We start from the raw sequence: 18081 nt of genomic DNA, 5'->3' as shown, positions 1-18081 counted from the left end.
AAAAAGAAAGAAAGAAAAAGCCTTGTATTTTTGGAGATTCGTTTTACAAACTTGCCATATTAAATGAAAAAGTAGCCATGAGGAGTGTTCCATGGATATTCGTGAGTAAAACAGAACAGTCAGGAGCTCTTTGGAAGTAGTGAGTGATTCTTTAAAGTATTAAAGATGGAAAACAGTCAGACTCATCATTTTTATCTCACTATTGTGTCCGTAACTCAAGATATGAACATTAGTAACAGATAAATCAGGTGCCTTCTTTCCCTGAGGTCGATCCCACTAGCGTTAGCAACAGGTTTGATTGACAAGGCTATATTAACTGCGATCACCATTGTTATTGTATAATGCCACCACTTTTTAAATAAAAAAATTATCAAACTAGTAAACTAAAGAAAAGGAAAAGGAATATTGAGAGATTTTTTTTGTGGATAGGGATACGACATTCACATTAAACGAGGACCGACCTTTGCAAACTAGCCCAGTGAATGTAAAATGTCATGCTCTTACCCATGGCTGTTCCCTCCTCTGCCTCTGTATCAGACGCTCTCAGTTCTTCGATGCTCATGTCCAGCACCTCCACAGTCTCTTCATCGATGGTTCTCATTTTGTCTGGCTCCTCTACCCCATCTCCCTCCATCTTGGCTCCTCTGGTCGCCCTCTTCGATCTTCCTCTCCGCGCCGGCTCCTCATCCTCAGAGGAAATCATGTGGACACTGGCGGTACTCTTCTTGCGCCCGGGTCTTTTGGTGGTTGGGGTTTTTTCGGGGGCAGGGGTGACAGGCGCAACAGGTGTAGTTGGACTTTTGCTGCTCTGGACAGATTTTCGGGTGGAGCGGGTTTTTGGGGCTACTTTTTTCGTCGATTGAGGATTGGCCTCTGAGTCGCTCTCATCGCTAAAGTCGACCTGAAAAAATCATGGAAATTAGGACTCAACGTGTATAGACTTTTTTCTTTCCATTATGATTGGTTGATTAAATGTTTTGTTTTTGTGTGTTCTTTTACTTGTTCAGATATTTGTATATTTCTTTGTTTTCTAAGGAACTGTATTTCTCATTATTCATAATAACATTGTTAAATAAAAAGGCTTGGAAAATGTATATATTCCAAGCCTAGTCTCCAACTATTCAATGGGAGACTACATTTTTCAGGCAATTTCCATTATAATTTACAAGATACTGTGTCCAAATCATAAGGAATACAGGACATAAGGAGATATCACTGCACATTCTGTGGTTATTTTTACAGTCTCACTGTCACAAACCGTTCCTAGGAACGAAAGGAAGTAACAACCCAGATCGTAAAAGCGTAAATAATAATAAGCAGCTCTTTAATAATAAGTAAATGAAAGGGATACAAGTGATATCTGAAAAAAAGTGCCGTAACACTCTCATTTTGTGCAATATTTGAAACTCAAACAAGACATTTATAGACAGTTCAGTACATTTAATAATTGTGTTATTACCCAAAAATATTATTTTTGTCAATATTTAGGTGTTTTTTTATCGACAAGAAGAGTCTAAAGACAGGGGGCGCTCTTGGACAGTTATCCATTTGCTTGTATCCTGTAAATGAGAGTTAGTCTGATTTGGATGTTTCCTAACCCTAAAGTTTCAACTCATGTCCAATTTTCTCTATGCAAAGTTAAAAGTGGAGCAATAAGGTTAAAACATAGGTGCCCTCACCTTAAACCTCAGTCTCCTTGTGCGTCTGGGAGCAGCAGGGACTGGGTGGGCTGGCTCTGACTCAGGGGACAATTCTTCATAAACCTGGAACTCTGACGCTGTTTTGGTGGCTTTCTGAGCTGACGCTGGAAGTTTGATCCTGTGCACGGGGGTGCAGGCCAGAGTCGGTACAGCCGTGTTAAAATCAAATACACTTCGCTCTTTAGATGTGGATTTAGACTTAGACATCACTGGCGTCATAGGAGCCAAATTCCTCCCCCTGGATGAAGAACTTGAACTGTCCACTCTTGCTCTGATTATCTTGGGTTTCTTCAACTCTGTTTTGTTTGAATTTTCATTTTTAACTGCGTCTTTTGCGTTAGCTGTGGCGTCTCTCTTTGTCAAAGGTGTTGGTGGAACAGTTTTATGCTCAGTTCTAATCTCAGCTATGTCTTTTGGCAGTTTCCACTCCCATATATGTGAGAACAGTTCTTCTGGGAGACAGCCTTTACTGGAGGCCATCGTGACCAGTGACATAATTGCTTTAGTCGCCATTAGCCCTGCTTTGATTGGCTGTACCACCGGGTTTGGCGTAGAATCCACAAACGTTAACCCAGCTTCTAAGCCTTTCCATACATTGCAAATCTTACTCATTCTTGGGTCCAGTCCACACAAGGCGATGCTGAGATATATTCTTGCCACAACGTCATGCAAAAATAACGGTTTTGCGATGGATTTTTCGGCAAAGATCTTCGCTAATTTTGCCCTAAGTTTTCTTGATATATTTTTGGAGCGATCTAGCGCGGCCAAGTGTAGCTTTAGCCCGGTTTTAGCTTGATCGGAGTCGAGGTGGAAGTCTAAATCGGCACGTGTAGCAGCCCAGCGAACTGTAACTCTACCCAAATAAGGTTCAAAGCAGACTGAGCAACCGCAGTCAGTTTCATGGGAGAGAGCAGAAAGCCAACGACGTGGCAGAGACTTAAGGGGAGGGGAGCTGGTTGGGTCGGTCAGGACAGGAGTTTTGCTGATCCAGCGAGTGTTCAAAATGTCCGCCAGGTCGTCCTCAGCAGCAGGGGGAGGGGAGTTGGGCTTCTGACCTAAACGGCCTTTTCGGGGTTTGATTTTCACCTCTGACTTTTGTGGCTTATCTGAAACATCTAAAAAGGAGAAATAGTTATTCTCATTTTAATTCAATCATCTTTCTAGTATCTAATATTGTCTTGAGTATAAGATATCAGATTTAAAAAGGTGCACTGTGTAATTTTGAGTGGGAGGGTCCGCAACCTGCTCGTCTCCATGGAGATGTTACTGACTTGCCTAGAATGTTTCACAGTGGGTTGCCTCTTCACAGATCTAACCTGTAATTTGGTCAGTTGTTTGTGTATATGGCTATAGGACAGTTCTCTTCATAAACCAGGAACTTTGAGGCCGTTTTGGGCGTGTTCTAAGATAAAATTGATTCAATTGATTATGACTAGAATGCTCCACAGTATGGCATTAAACAAAGCAATGACAGTCAAGGTGACAGACAAGCAAAAGGCAGACCCTCTACTGGAAAAGTTACATAGTTACATAGTGTCCCTTTAAATCTAATACTAAGAAAAGAGCTTTAAACGACTATGTCCGAAACTTGACTATGTCCATATACTTTTTTGCATTGATTTGCAGAAAGGAATATCTATTTTCCATACGCTTTTAGTATTGGTTAGTGTGGGAGTCTGGGAATTAAATGTTTTGACCTAATTGTGACTTGGTGTAGAGTAAAATGCAGCAAAATGACACTGAGCATGTCCATGATATAAATAAAAAAACTGACCAGTGCAAAGCTCGAGCAGATCTCTGACTTTATTTAGATCGAGTCCACTCTCCTCTTTCTCTCCCTGCATCAGCTCCAGCTCAGCCTTCAACACCAGCAGCTCCGCACATCTACAGATTAACACACATTTAAGCTTGTGGTTAATACAAAAACACAAGGAGATCAATATAACACTATTGAAATGTGTGACTTTAGTAGACAATAGTGAAGGAGGAAATGGATGCAGCCATAGTCTGTAAAGAAGTGGACAAAGTGAGTGTGACATTACCCACAGCGTTCACCTCCAAATGAAGCTCATCGAGGCTAGAGCAGTTATAGCGGCTAATTTGGAGCAGAGTTCCACATTTGGAATCCCGATTGCGAGTATCATAGCAATCAAAGAGCCGATCTGAAGCGATGCTGTTGAAGGTAACACCCCTTCCCGCCCACACCGCTGGTTTAGCACGAGCGCTTAGCAACGCTGTCAATCAAACTTGTTGCTAACGCTAGCAGGAGCAACCTCAAGGAAAGAAGGCACCTGATTTGTCTGTTATTAGTGGTTATATTTTGATTTACAGACACAGTAGTGAAATAAACAAAACAGGATCATGTAGAGGAGGTTAATATGAACATCTTAAGAGCAAAATGATGAGTCTGACAGCAGCAGTTACAGAGAGCTGCCAATTTTTCAATGTAAAGTGAACTGGAGCCAAAGTCGAGCCTGAAGTGCACCCATTATCACTACTTAATTAGAATGTGGTGGCTAGCGGGTTAGCTATGTCCATTTATATATACAGTCTATGGATGCAACATAACAAAAGAATGCACCTAGCAAAGTTGGTATTGAACACTCAAAGTAAAACACAGAACCACTACGACTACCTACTCCGGTAGTAAATGTTTTCTTTGTATATGTCCCCTTTTCTGGTGTCACTTGTATAGTCATGTTTAAATGTATAAGTGTGTGTTGGACTTACTGGCTGAGTGCCTGCAGTTTGATGGCGAGTTTGAGCGCCTCGAGACACTGCAGCCGAGCGTCGTTCACGGCTCCAGATCGACTCCGAACAGAAACCATCTGCACCGAGCAGCAGAGCAGGTCACACAGCAACTGCCACTTCACACACAGGTTCTCCCCTGGACTCAAGCGGACATGCAGACACACACAGATGCACATAAACACAGAGACACAGACACAGTTAGGCCCTGGTTACGGTCATCAGGTCAAAGCAGAATCAAAATCATCTTTCTACAATTGGTTCTTCCAGGCAGGTCTTCTTTACCATTATGGAGCTCAACACCCCGCCCCCCATTCCCCCCCTTCCACAAGCAAATATTAATTTTCCACATAGACTTTCCAATAAAAAAAAAAAAAAAAAATTACATTACACTGACATTATACCAATGGGAGCCCAACCCATAAAAATGTCATCATAGACAGATGAAACTTAGTATTAAAAATATGTCACGTCAGGACTTGACTGTAAAAATGTATATTCTGGCCCGTAGCTGGTTATCCTCTATCAGAAAAATTTATTCCAGAACCAGAGCAGGCGGTCACGTTAAGCTTCCACTCTTGTTTTAAAATCTCACCCTGGTCGATGAAGCGCGCCTCAGAGTTCCCGGCACTGTTTCCGTAAAGACCTTTCCCGACCAGTGTGACCAGGAGGCTGCAGAAGAGCTTCAGACTCTCGTACACGGCTGTGTCGGGGCTGTGGAAACCTAAGTTTAGAAAACAAAGATTAGTATAGAGGAGATGCACCAGTCAGAAAAGGCTGTGCAATTAATCACATTTAAAATCAAAATGTCAAATTTATAAAAGTTTGAAATTATTCCCTTGGGACATGCACAAGGGAGCTTTGTGTATATTGATACTTTATGTGTCATCACACTGGGGGTGTTCCACATGCATCTCTGTGGTGGAATGTTCAGCAGTTACCACGGAGTCACAACGCTCACATTAGCAAACGGAGACAAAAAAGCTAAGATTTTCTGAAAACTCAAGAATAGAAAATGGATTTGGACAACACATTTTCAGCGTTCATTGTCCTGTTTAGCAGTTTAATTTTCAACAAAAAGGTGAGAGTGATTAACTGAAAAACTGCTGGCTAATGCTAGCTAGCTTGTGACTGTAATGTTATTTGAGCGGGACTTGTTTAAAAGCTGGAACTACAACAGGTGAGCCGATTTGTGCCAAGTCAGTTCCTTGTGGCCTGATTGTGTTAAAACAAAGCTCAGATTTAAGTGAACTTGAGTAGCAGCTTCAGACAGAGCAGTGCCTACAGTTAGCATCACATCCCCAGAGAATGTTGATGACATGAGCCGATATCAGCATCAGTGAACAGTATTACTTGGTTTCCTCTCAGTATTCAATACACTGCCCTTAATGTGCAGACAAACTTATTCTGTAAATTAATTAAAAATCTAGTTAATAAATGAATCATCAAGATCTCAGATGAGAAACCATATGTGATGAATATAGGACCTAAAGTGTCAAAAACAACTAGATTATAATACATTTGGGCATAATAAAATCATGGCGTTTCTCATAGTTTTGTCATAACATAACTATGAGAAACGCCATGCTGATCTGTAGTTAAACGATTATAACTACAGATCAGCTGTAGTTATAATCGCTATTGGTGTGTTAAATGCAGCAACAGTGCATTTAACACACTAGTGTCATCCTAATAGTGAAATGTCTTTATTTAAACTGACCGTGTGCTAGTATGATGCTCCTCTGTGTCTGTGGGAGGGTTTGTGGGTCTAAACACAAATACGAGCCAAGCGTCTGCAGAGCGCGAGCCCGGAGGAGGTACCAGCTCTTGGACTGTCTCTGGTCACTGGCCTCTTTAAGAACCTCACAGAGAAAAGGGACTCCACGAGAGACCTGAAAACAAGCAGTTTTAACACACCAAGGCAAACAAACTATATACAGGCTGTATAAAAAGGTGGACTGAGGGAGTGTGACATCACCCACAGCGTTCAGCTTCAGTCAAATGAAGCTCATCCAAGCTAGCAGTTATGGTTTAAAAGGTGCAATTCAATCTAAACTATATTCAAAATTAATGTTTTACCAAATTCAAGTAATTTTCCTTTTACACTTGAATGTGGAATAATAATGTATAAATAGGTCTTATATAGCGCTTTTCCAGATGCTTAAAGTAACTTTTACAGGTTTGTGCATTACTGTTGCAGCCATAGCTGCCTTGGGACATACTGACTGAAGTGAGGCTGCCAATATCTGTCATCAGCCCCTCCGACCACCAACTCTCCCTCTCCCTCTCCCACTCCCTCTCCCTCTCCCTCTCCCACTCCCTCTCCCTCTCCCTCTCCCTCTCCCTCTCCCTCTCCCTCTCCCTCTCCCTCTCCCCCCCCCCACCACCACCAACTCTCCCTCTCCCTCTCCCCAGGAGGTTTGGCTCTTTTGTTGATGATGATGCAGTTTACAGAGTTTAGACCTCACCTGCCCTGAGCTGTAGCAGTACTGAGCTTTTAACAGAGTCACCAGCACAGAGAGTGAAGATGGGCCTTCAGAGGGGTTTTCTGAAGTAAGACACTTCTCTGCTTTTTCAATTTGAGCCTGAAAACACAAATGGAAGACGTGCATTTGTGAATACATAGAGCCCATGCTGCCATCCAACGGTTCTCCAGCGAACACAGATCCTTACCAGTGCCAGTTCAGGGATCCCCAAGTCCAGGAGGATACTGGCCGATTGACAAAGGTACGAGGCACAAAACTGAGCTTCACCGAGCTTCTGGGCGAGACGAACGGCCAGTTGATAAGCCTCCACGGCTTTTAAAGGCTATTCAAAAGAGGAGAATCATTTGTGAATCGGGGACATTAATCATAAAAAACATAAAATTAGTTATAGACCGGTCACAATAACACATTTTGAAGAGCGATATGATCCAGAGATCCAGAAGATATTTCAATAAATGATAATATTGTCCTCGTCTACCACTTCAAGCCAGTGCCATAATCCTACACCATTGTCATCCTGGGATTCCCTTTCAAAAATGAACCCTATGTAAATGAATAAATGAATAAGATGCAGTAAATAACAACTTTAGTAGTGCGTCTGTCATGTTAATGCAGCCACCAAACAGCTGTTAACATACCAAAAAAAGTTCCCAAAAAGTAAATTCAACTACTACTGAAAAAATACTCATTGAACAGAGAGGCTCGGGCTACGCCAAAAATCATAAGATCGATATATCACAATGATACAATGGCTGATCTCGATGATGAAGATAAGTGCATGTTAATCGACAGGTTTACAGCCAATCAGTGTCTCAGTGTGAGTGTGTGGTTCTGAAGACAAGTCATGGCTCTTGTTTAGGCGAAAGATCAGGGCCACAGCGTGTCTCTTTATGCCTCCTCAAATTTCTTTGTGTTTCTCAAGTTGGGAATTAAATAAAAATAATAAAATTCCAGTGGCTTTTTCCCTATGCATGTGTGTGGTGGCATGTCTGAAATTTAAGACCTAATGTAGACCTCCCGCTCTTTATGCCTGAAGCCCACCTGTCTGTTTTCAATGTTTCCCCTAACCAAGACAAAAGCATTTCCTTGTCACAATAATTACCATAAGTTTAAATGTTTTTTACCTTCCCCATGAGTCTGAAGAGAGCGGCCATCACAGCGATGGAGGTGCAGGTTTGCTTTGGGCTCCTCACTGACGGAACAACCCCATTTTTCAGAAGGGCCGTCCAGTCAGATAAAGCCCGTTCCAAAGGCTGGCTCTGCTCTGGAGTAAGAACAAATGATGTGTTATAAATCTATTTGGCAGCATAAAGGCAATTCCCTTAATATATCATTAAAGGCAGTGTTATTGTCAAAATATTAAAAAGTTAAACTATAATAATAATAATGCATTCGTTTTATACAGTGAATGCTTTTCGTGATGCTCAAAGATGCTTTACAATATTGTACACTATTCATTCACTACACACTCTCTGGCTAATAATCTTGCCGTAGCTACCCTGGGCCAAATTGACCGACCACAAAGGACGGGACAATAAATAATATAATTTATCTTGATAAAAAAAATGGCCGACAGTAATCGTTTGTGGGACATGTTATATAATCGTGAGAAACATAAAGATAATTGGCCTTTATATCTCCAGAATGAGCAGAACAAACCTACTTCTCCATTAAGAACACAGAATATCTGGTTCATAGTGAAAAGTTATGTGTACAGACATGAACACCAATGTCTTGTTGTCACTTATAACAAAGTACATAACTATAAGAGCTGTTCAAATATGGAACCTGTTCATAATATTAAAATTATAATTATAATTATCCACAACATGTTTAAACTGTTAATCTACACTGTTACAACTTTATTATCGTGATATAATCGTTAATCGCAGTTATGTTTATCATGGCCAAAATAACACCAACTTTCAATATCGTCCTATGCCTGCTGACCACCACACCACAAGGTACTTCACCCAATTATCTTTGTACCTCAAGGAAAAAAATATATAATATTTTTCTTTGACAGAACATGTTATATTGGTATAAAGAGGATACTTCAGCAGGTATTGATGGGGGACAAAGTGGAGTTAATTCTTCAATTTTACTACAACCTTTCTTGTGAGTTTTGATATAGATTTTTAACAGCTTAAAATTGACAAATGGACATAACAAGATGAATACTGGCAGAATGAAAATCCCTATCGGACCATTCAAGTTATCCATGGTTTCAGAGAGATGAACATCTAGCACAGTCAAAACAAGCTTCCGGTAGATGTATTGAATGGGCAAAGGTTTTTAGAATATCAGCATATAAACAGTTTATTATGTGGCTCAAGTGGACATACTGTTCTGAGCATGGAGGCTGAGGTGGAGGCCCTCGTACACGGTGACGCTCTCCTGGTTCTTCTGTTTGTTTTCATATTCAAAGTCATTGGTGCAGGTCGGGTTAGTGCCAGACTGGGTTTGGTCTCTCTGCTCCTGGCGCCTCCTATCATCCGAAATGGCCTAAAAACAGGTATAAATGTTAGATAAATGAGTTTCTATTATTCACCTTACTCTGGAAGTCGCCATGGGTGCCACCATCGTCATTTGGGTTGTATTATTTTGTATGGAGCTGCCAATTTTGATGGCAAATAAGTTCTCTAGGGATTACAGAGCCGTTCTGAAGCCTCCAGAGAATCGGTGCAGTGTTGACTTGTTGTTGCACATAAACATTGTACATTTGACACAAACCAACCTACTTTATATAATATTTTAGCGCAGAAACTTTTCCTAAATTGAAAGGAAAGGGATTTACACTTAACTGGAAGTGCTACTACAATGAAAGTGCGGTTTAGTTGCATGGAAAAAGTGGGCGGGGCTGAATAAGGTCAATACAAACATACTCTTAAGTGTCAGTGCTTCTATGGCCCTGTATGAGGCTAAATCTTTAAGACCCCCAACTACCGTGTTCATAGCAAATGAAAAATATAAAATCTGTCAATTGGCCAAAACTTTGTAGGAGTGAAGACGTTTGGCTGTTCATCCAAGTCGCTTCTTCAGTTCTGGTCAGATTATTGGTGGACTTATATCTGTCTGAAGGGAGGAGCTAACTACACTTCTTTTGCTATGGATCAGACCTGGATGACTGAGGAATTACACAGATATTGTGTTCATTGATAAATAAGTTTGGAAAAGAATGTCTTCTTATAATGACCAAAAAAGAATCAGTGTCCAGTAATAAAGTGTAAACCCCAATAGAAAAGTGCATATTCCAGGTGTCCAAACTCTGGCCAAAATGATCAGACAGAACTTTTGACTTTAATGTAAATAATTCTATGACTATAACCTCAAAAAGTGACGATGTATTGTGACCACTGTCTATGGCCCGCCGCTTGGACTGTGTTTGTAAAAAAGTGTGGAAACCCCAGGCATAGTCAAATCTTATCTGGGTTATTGAACTGTGATGACATTCAGAGTGATGTTTGGGTTATGGGTCAATGTGTCGGAAACAGATCACCATTTTGATCATTATTAGGTTTGTCAAAAAGATCAAAAATCAGATATTCACAGAACAGAAATGAAGCTTTCCTGAATCTTTATAATGATCTTGAGCTGTATCTTTCACAAGTATAAGACACATAGACTAGTACACACCATGGACCACTATGAACCTACTGGACACTGAGGGATTACACAGATATAAGACACATGGGGAAAAAAACCACAGTACTGCCATTTAATGTGGAAAATCACATTCTATTGTCTAAAGAAAGAAGAAACGTTTTTCTTATCGTCGTGGTCTCATCACGACACCATTTTATATCACATCTTCATATCAAACATTTGAGTAAAAATAAGCCCCACCTCCTGCAGGTTTTTCTCCAGGCTGCAGATATAGAGCCACAGAAACGCATGGGCCATGTCGTCTGTCAGTTTGTCTGAGTTTTCTGGAGTCCTCGGCTCTGCCTCCAAAAGTCGCAAAGCCTCATGGGTAAAATCAACTGCAGAGCTGCATAAATACAGGAATCACAATCAGTTAACTTAAATCTTAAAACATACAGTTGCAACAAGATAAATTTGGTAGTCAACCAGTCAATACATTTTAACCAGATTAAAATAAGCAACAAAAGAATCCATATAGTTTGGTTTATACTTGACTACAGCCTTATAAATAACAAAATATAGCTTAAGAAGATCAGATGATATCACAACATTCTATAGACCAATAATATTTAATACAAACAGGGACAACTAAAAATAATAATGTTAAAATGCATCTAGCTTCTGTTCACTAACAGAAAAGACTAAGTTAAACATTTGTGAATTTGCCTTTTAGAAAACATTGTAATCTGCAATGAATTATCAATAAGAAAAACTGGCTCTTGTCCCTCATATGGGAGCATAACATTCTAGAAACTCTAACCCATCCATTTTCTTCCTCTTATCCTGGCCGGGTCGCGGGGGAGCAGCCTAAGCAGGGACTCCTAGACTTCCCCCACCCCAGACACCTCCAGTGGCAGCCCAGAGACATAGTCCCTCCATTGGTAATTATAATGATCATGGCAGACCAGTACTCACCAGTCGGTCTCCTCACTAAAGTCCTGGAAGCAGACAACCTGGGCCATGTGGACGAGGTGCACGGCTCTGAGGTGGCTGTGGGGGCTGTCCTCATGGCAGATCTCCAAGAGATCACAGAGAGTGTTGTACCGCTCTTGAGCTGTGTCTCCCGGGGTGTCTCTGTATGCTTGCAACTCCTCCTCCAACAGAGCCAACATCACCCCCTCCTCTGGGACGTCTGAGCCAAAACCGTCACGCAACGTTCTGAGGAAATATGAGAAATTATAAATTGTAAAACAGGGGAGATATAAAAAAAAACAAAAAAATGCTGTTGTTGTTTAGTAAAAGCCAAAAGTAAAATCTGTTAACTGGATAAAAAGTAGGAGTGAAGACGTTTGGCTGCTCTTCAGTTCTGGTCAGATTCCTGCTGGACACTACTTTGTTCTGTCTGAAGGCTGCTGTCATTTCAGAGTGGTGCAAAATTGACAAAATAACGTGCAACGTCTCTAGTGGATGGTTTGCCACCTGCTCGTCTCCCTGTAGAGGTTATTGTTGAGCTTTCACAGTATGGTATTGAATTTGGATGCAAAAAGGTGACACCACCGGGCCAAGTGGTCAGATCTGTACTCACTGTAATGCTGCGTTCAGACTGTAGCATCAGGAATGTCAGGCTTACATGCAGAGGCCAAGGGGGCCCCGTGTCTATGTCAGTCCAACATTTCTCAAGGCAAGTTTTAATAGTTTCAAGCGTCTGCCCTCAAATACAAAGGCTTAATCCAGGCACGATTTGACACTGAGGCGTGAGTGAGTTTTAGAGTGAATGGGGATGCACATAAACACAAAATGGTGATAATTTTGTATTAATTTGTCCAATATATAGATTAACAAAATGGAAAACACCTCAAGGAAAAGCAAAACTGGATACGATGGTGACACAGCTGCAATTTAATAATCTGGTAACAAATTTTTATACACACACCTGCTCCTGTTTTTAATGTTTTATATGAGCTTGTATACTTTTTTTTCTGCTTGCATTGTATTTTAAACAGGGCTCAGATGAAGAAGCAAGCCCAAGTGCTCTCAATAGATTCCCCTGTATAAATACACATAAAAACTATGGACTGTGCAGTTTTCCATAATGGCTCATCATTATAGATTAATAACATAATAACAACAATAATTCCAATTTAACTCAAATTTCTACAAATGGCTGATACAAACACATGGTCTTTTGGTTCCTATTTATTCTGACATAATTCAACATAATTCTTGAATAAATTAAACCATTTTATTATAATACTTTTTTATACATGTTTATTTTAGTTGTACCTTAACCTGATGTCTTCGTCAGAGGTTCTTGTGGCATCCATCTTCGTTTTTACCCACAATGCCACAGGTTCAGTCATGTGACCTGTGATTTTGTCTCCAAGAGCCTTCAGCCACAGAATGACCCAGTCCAGAGCTCGCTCCAAATGACCCGAACGTCGAGAAGTCTGGACCGCGAGCATGAAGGGACGACTCAACTGAAACAGACAGATGAGATCAAACTCATGTTATGTTCTTTAAAGCTTCATAGAAACAAGACGAGGAACCCAGACATGTGCCGTTAATCATATTTTTGATTCTGTAATTTTGAATGGTCAGGGATCAGCTTGGGTCTTTTTAATGGAAAGGTCCACAGCCAATCGTCTGAGTAAAATCAGAGTTCAGACTTTGGAGGTATAAATTTGTCTATTTTTTGTGTTATATGCATAGACTATGTATATAAATGGACATAGCTAACTTGCTAGCTGCTGTGTGCCAAATAAAAAAAAAACTGTTCCCTCTCTCTGTAACTGCTGCTGTCAGACATGTCATTTTGATGTTCGTATTACCTGCTCTACATGATTCTAGGATTTTATTTCACTATTGTGGCAGAGACTTTCAAATCCTTGCTGATCTGGGTCATAATATATTGTAGGGCTGTGCAATTAATACATTTTGTGATGATTATTTTTGCAGTTACAAAAATGGTGTAAATGGAAAAACAAAACTATAACCCACAGATACTATATATGTTATGTTATGGACATATATATATATGTTATGGACACGTCTTCAGACGCTCAAAACCAAGAGCAAAGCCACTTGTATTTTACACTGAATTTAAAACATGAATGACAAAACATTAGTCTATTCTTCCTCAAAAAGGATCCTCCATCGTGAGCACCATTAAGAACTAACCAAGACAATTGTAGATTAACATATCTACAAAGAACACCCTCTTTCAGTTGAAAATTGAGTGAAATAGAATTGCAAACATTACGTTTTCTGAATGACTCACCCGGTCCGCAGACAGTGAGGAGGGAGCGTTTCTGCTCAGGTCTTTACACAGGATCTCCAGGAGCACAAAGGCCTGATCATACAGACGCTTGTTATAAAGTCCACAGGCTAAATTACTCACAGCCACCACTGCAAGGAAGACATGGAGAGCAGTAATAGTTTTAATCTTGATCTGTTTAAGTTCATTCAGTCACATAACATTCAGTTTTAGTCCACTTTAATTTAATAAACATTTGAGAAAATATAATCATTTTTTATAATTATAATCATTGTGTTGAGCTTCTGCCACACGTACAGGGACCTGTTCTTTGACAAATACAGAAAAACGGAGGCCCAATCCACATCCAAAGTTTTACTCATTTATAATATCTAACTTTACATTTAGTTTTTATTAGAAAAATTATATTGAAGAAAAACTGTCAAAATATACTAGTGTGTAAAAATATCTGTAGTAAAACTCTGGCTTTAATGGAGTTATTAAAGTGTTAGTTAGACAGAGTAATCACCAGCTTTGATGCAGAGGTTTTCATTGTCCAGTTTCTGTAATTCTGTCATCATCTGAGCAGCTGAAGCCTGACAGAACAAGAGCACTCTGTCCAGTGTGGTGCCATCCTCCAACTGGGACAAAAGGGCACGTTTAACATGTTTGAATCACAGTATTTCAGTGCACATACGTGTATATATATGTAAACATGTACCTGTGAAGCCTGCATGCTCTCATAGGCAAACACAAAGCCTTGGTAAATACTGAAGCATAGGATCTGTTGAAGTCTGTTGTTTTCAGTTTGGCAGCTTGAGTTCTGAGAAAGAAATAGAAGGTTAAATGCAATGAAACTATAACAGTGAATCAATGAGACGCATGAGGGTCTCATTATAGAACATATAGTAAACAGTGTGTTTTTATGACATTAAACCCATATTTAAGTACTAAAGTTGTTTGTGTTTATTATATTATTTGGACCTTATTATACCCCAGTCCTTTATTCACTCCATTGGCTTCCTGTTTCTTTTAGAGTTGATTTTAAAATTTTACTTTTTGTTTTTAAAGTTCTTAATGGCCTCGCCCCGCCCTACTTGGCTGAACTGTTGGTGGTCCGAAATCCAAACCGGGCCTTGAGGTCATCAAATCAACTCCTTTTGGAAGTTCCAAAAACTAAATACAAACACTGGGGTGATCGGGCCTTCTCTGTTGCTGGGCCCAAACTTTGGAACAAATTGCCTCCTGTTGTGCGCACCATTACTGACTTCGGTCTTTTTAAATCCAGGCTTAAAACATATTTATTCAGACTGGCTTTCAACACTTAGTAATGTTGTGACACATTATCATTATTTATAATTTGTTGTATTAATGTATTTTATTCTATTGTATTCTCCTATTTTACCGTTTTAGTATGATTTTAACTTGTTTTAATTTGATTTTACTGGAAAGCACTTTGGTCACCTTGAGTGTTGTAAAGTGCTCTATAAATAAATGTTGATTGATTATTCTCTATGAGGCTGCAGTTTTAATAATAATGGGGAAAAAATCATTAGAAAAATACCTCTGGAGTCTGTACTAATTTCTTGGGGTCTTACTCTGAATAAAACCTGGCGACTCTGGTTTAGAGATGGTCGTTTATGCATTTGCTTAGTCTCAAATGTAAAGACAAATTTAAAATGCACTGTGGGCTGAAGTGATGAGACAGAAAAATTGTAATCTAATGTGGAATATTTGCTCAGAGATTTTCCAAAAATCATTCAACCTGTGAAGAAATCATCAAAATATGGAGCATGTTTTGCAGATGAGAAAGGTTTGAAAATCAACTCAAGAATATAATATGATATATTATATATAATATGATTATTATTACTACTACAACAAATGTTGAATCGAGTCAACTGAAAATGTAAAAATCTGTAATCTTCCAAATAAAAAAAGACACGCTTAAAGACACATTTAAAGAGACATTTTGATTTTGATTAATATAATAATATAATATTTGTCAATGTAGCTGATGGTAATAAGGCAGTATATTTGTTTTCATGAAAACAGTCAGACATCAGTCTGAAAATGATTATTCTAGATTGGTTTAAATTATCAAGATGTGTCAAAACTCTGTCTTTATTTTATTAATTCTGTCATGTGACCGCATGCTTTGTCCCAGAAGTTAAACAGAGAGAAAATAGATCGAGGGAAATGCAGAAAAAGAAAAGACGTCAGAGTTCAAAACGTGGGCTACATCCCTACTGCTGGTGATGTAAAGGCGAACGCAGTACACATGACTTTATTATACATTTATTTTAAAGGTATTTTATGCATCAGAGCTAGAGATGGGGCCGATAGATGGGGCCGATAGATGGGGCCGATAGATGGGGCCGATAGATGGGGCCGATAGATGGGGCCGATAGATGGGGCCGATAGATGGGGCCGATAGATGGGGCCGATAGATGGGGCCGATAGATGGGGCCGATAGATGGGGCCGATAGATGGGGCCGATAGATGGGGCCGATAGATGGGGCCGATAGATGGGGCCGATAGATGGGGCCGATAGATGGGGCCGATAGATGGGGCCGATATTTCCTCTTTTATCGTATCATATAGATAGCATATGGGCTATCGGCCTTAAATCTCCAGCAGAAATGATATTTAGTTTTGGCCGTTCTGCTGCCTGAAGAACATGCATTAAATTACACCAGAAAATTTAAATGCAAAGAGGCAACTGCACAAAATGTGACCACAGCTCTTAAGGTTGTGTGGTAAAAAAGGCTCTGGGTAGGGTTTTCGTACATTTAAACTATATCACTTGCCAAAAAAAAATTAAATCAGCCCTACACATCAGCAGAGCTCATCGGCTTCTCTGGATTTTAAATGATCAGCATCGGCCATGATAAAAACCATATCGGCGATTTCTAGCTGAGCAAACTTTCCTCCATCTGTCTTTTTCCCGGTATTGAAGGTGTGAAAGAGAATGAATAATGACACACATGATCGGTATCGAGTGCGAAGTGCATTTTTTATGAAGAAAACCACGGCAGCTTCAGTCACTATCAGAATCTGTTTGTTTGTCATTTCAGTATAAAAAATGCACAGCTTTAGGTTAACGGCAGCATATAAACATAAATACTTTGATATAGTGTACCACTCATTCAGCTCCATCACTCAAAAAAACCATACACTGTTCTACTGACCTTCTTAAGCACTTTAGAGACACACTCTTGATGTTCCTCCAGGAAAGAGAACCAGGCGAGGAGCAGAGTCCCGCTCAGAGCTTTAGTGTAACTGCTCTCCACAGCCCACACCACCAGTCCACACGCCTCCAGCACCGCATTAGCCTCAGTACCACCAACGTCCACCAGGGACCTCAGGGCTCGAGCGCATTCTTTCAAATACTGCTCAAACTCACCAGACTCTTTCAGTGAAACATAGATTTTTACTGCCAGTCTCCCGAGCACCAACTCTGTATATGTGAAATCAGGAAGTGCTCTAACTTTGCTCTGAATGTTATCCAGTAAGCTAGTGGCCGTGTCATAGTGGCCAGCCTTACACAAAACTTTGGTAACAATGATAACGATATGGAAAATTGGATGTAAAGTTGATTTCTTTCCATGTTGGTGATCGGCACTTTCTTCCCAAAATTTCGAAAAGCATTTGTGTATTTCTTCAGACAGAAACCCCGAGTCCTCCTTTGTCATTGTGCAGCTGTTCTCAAACTGTCCAATCGCGTCTTGGGTGTAAATTGGAGCTTTCGATGCAGAAGAATTGGTACTTTCTGGGTCTGACAGAAGGAGGAAGCACAGAGCCTGGAGCTGACAGTGGAGTTTGTCCCGTGGGGTCAGAGTGGCTTTGTCTTTAGAAGCAGAGAGCCCATTCCACAGAACAGAGAAACTGCTCCACACCAGAGTCTTGTGATCTTCACACTATTAAAATAAACAACAACATAAAAAATACATTTAAGCCTTCTCCATAATGTTCTCTTCTACATTGTAGTTTTCACTTAAGGCAAAGTATAATTATACAGAACATTTTTAAACTGTGCAAATTTAATCATTATCATGATATAATTGTTAATTGCAATTATTTTTGTTATAATTGTGACACCAAATTTCAACACTGTATCATGACCATTTGCATCACAAAGAAGAGTTAAGTCACATTTTTCTATCGCAACAATATTATATAAACTGTAATTATATTTTTAGAGTATTTAGACAATTACATCTGTTATGTTTGATCATTTTTAATGATTTTGAATATTTAAAAGCTACAGTATGTAACTTTTCCGAGGTGCCACTTCAGCTGCACGATT

The 18081-nt window shown here is 39.9% G+C and overlaps 1 protein-coding gene across 1 annotated transcript in view; it reads right to left on the bottom strand.

Moving 5' to 3' along the window:
* The window catches only part of espl1 (extra spindle pole bodies like 1, separase), a 31230-nt gene that overhangs the window by 10809 nt on the left and 2340 nt on the right, over positions 1–18081 (bottom strand). Inside the window, 17 exon segments of the mRNA XM_055222038.1 lie at positions 505–901; positions 1680–2815; positions 3475–3584; positions 4431–4587; positions 5044–5172; positions 6169–6340; positions 6917–7033; positions 7122–7256; positions 8059–8198; positions 9280–9439; positions 10781–10925; positions 11495–11737; positions 12803–12996; positions 13797–13924; positions 14302–14413; positions 14494–14595; positions 16964–17692. Of these exon segments, the coding sequence (XP_055078013.1) occupies positions 505–901; positions 1680–2815; positions 3475–3584; positions 4431–4587; positions 5044–5172; positions 6169–6340; positions 6917–7033; positions 7122–7256; positions 8059–8198; positions 9280–9439; positions 10781–10925; positions 11495–11737; positions 12803–12996; positions 13797–13924; positions 14302–14413; positions 14494–14595; positions 16964–17692 (4306 nt within the window).

Source organism: Periophthalmus magnuspinnatus, chromosome 5, assembly GCF_009829125.3.
Source record: "Periophthalmus magnuspinnatus isolate fPerMag1 chromosome 5, fPerMag1.2.pri, whole genome shotgun sequence".
Classification (NCBI taxonomy): domain Eukaryota; kingdom Metazoa; phylum Chordata; class Actinopteri; order Gobiiformes; family Gobiidae; genus Periophthalmus; species Periophthalmus magnuspinnatus.
Note: the sequence above shows the minus strand (reverse complement) of the source record. Positions and strands in the feature narration are given on the sequence as shown.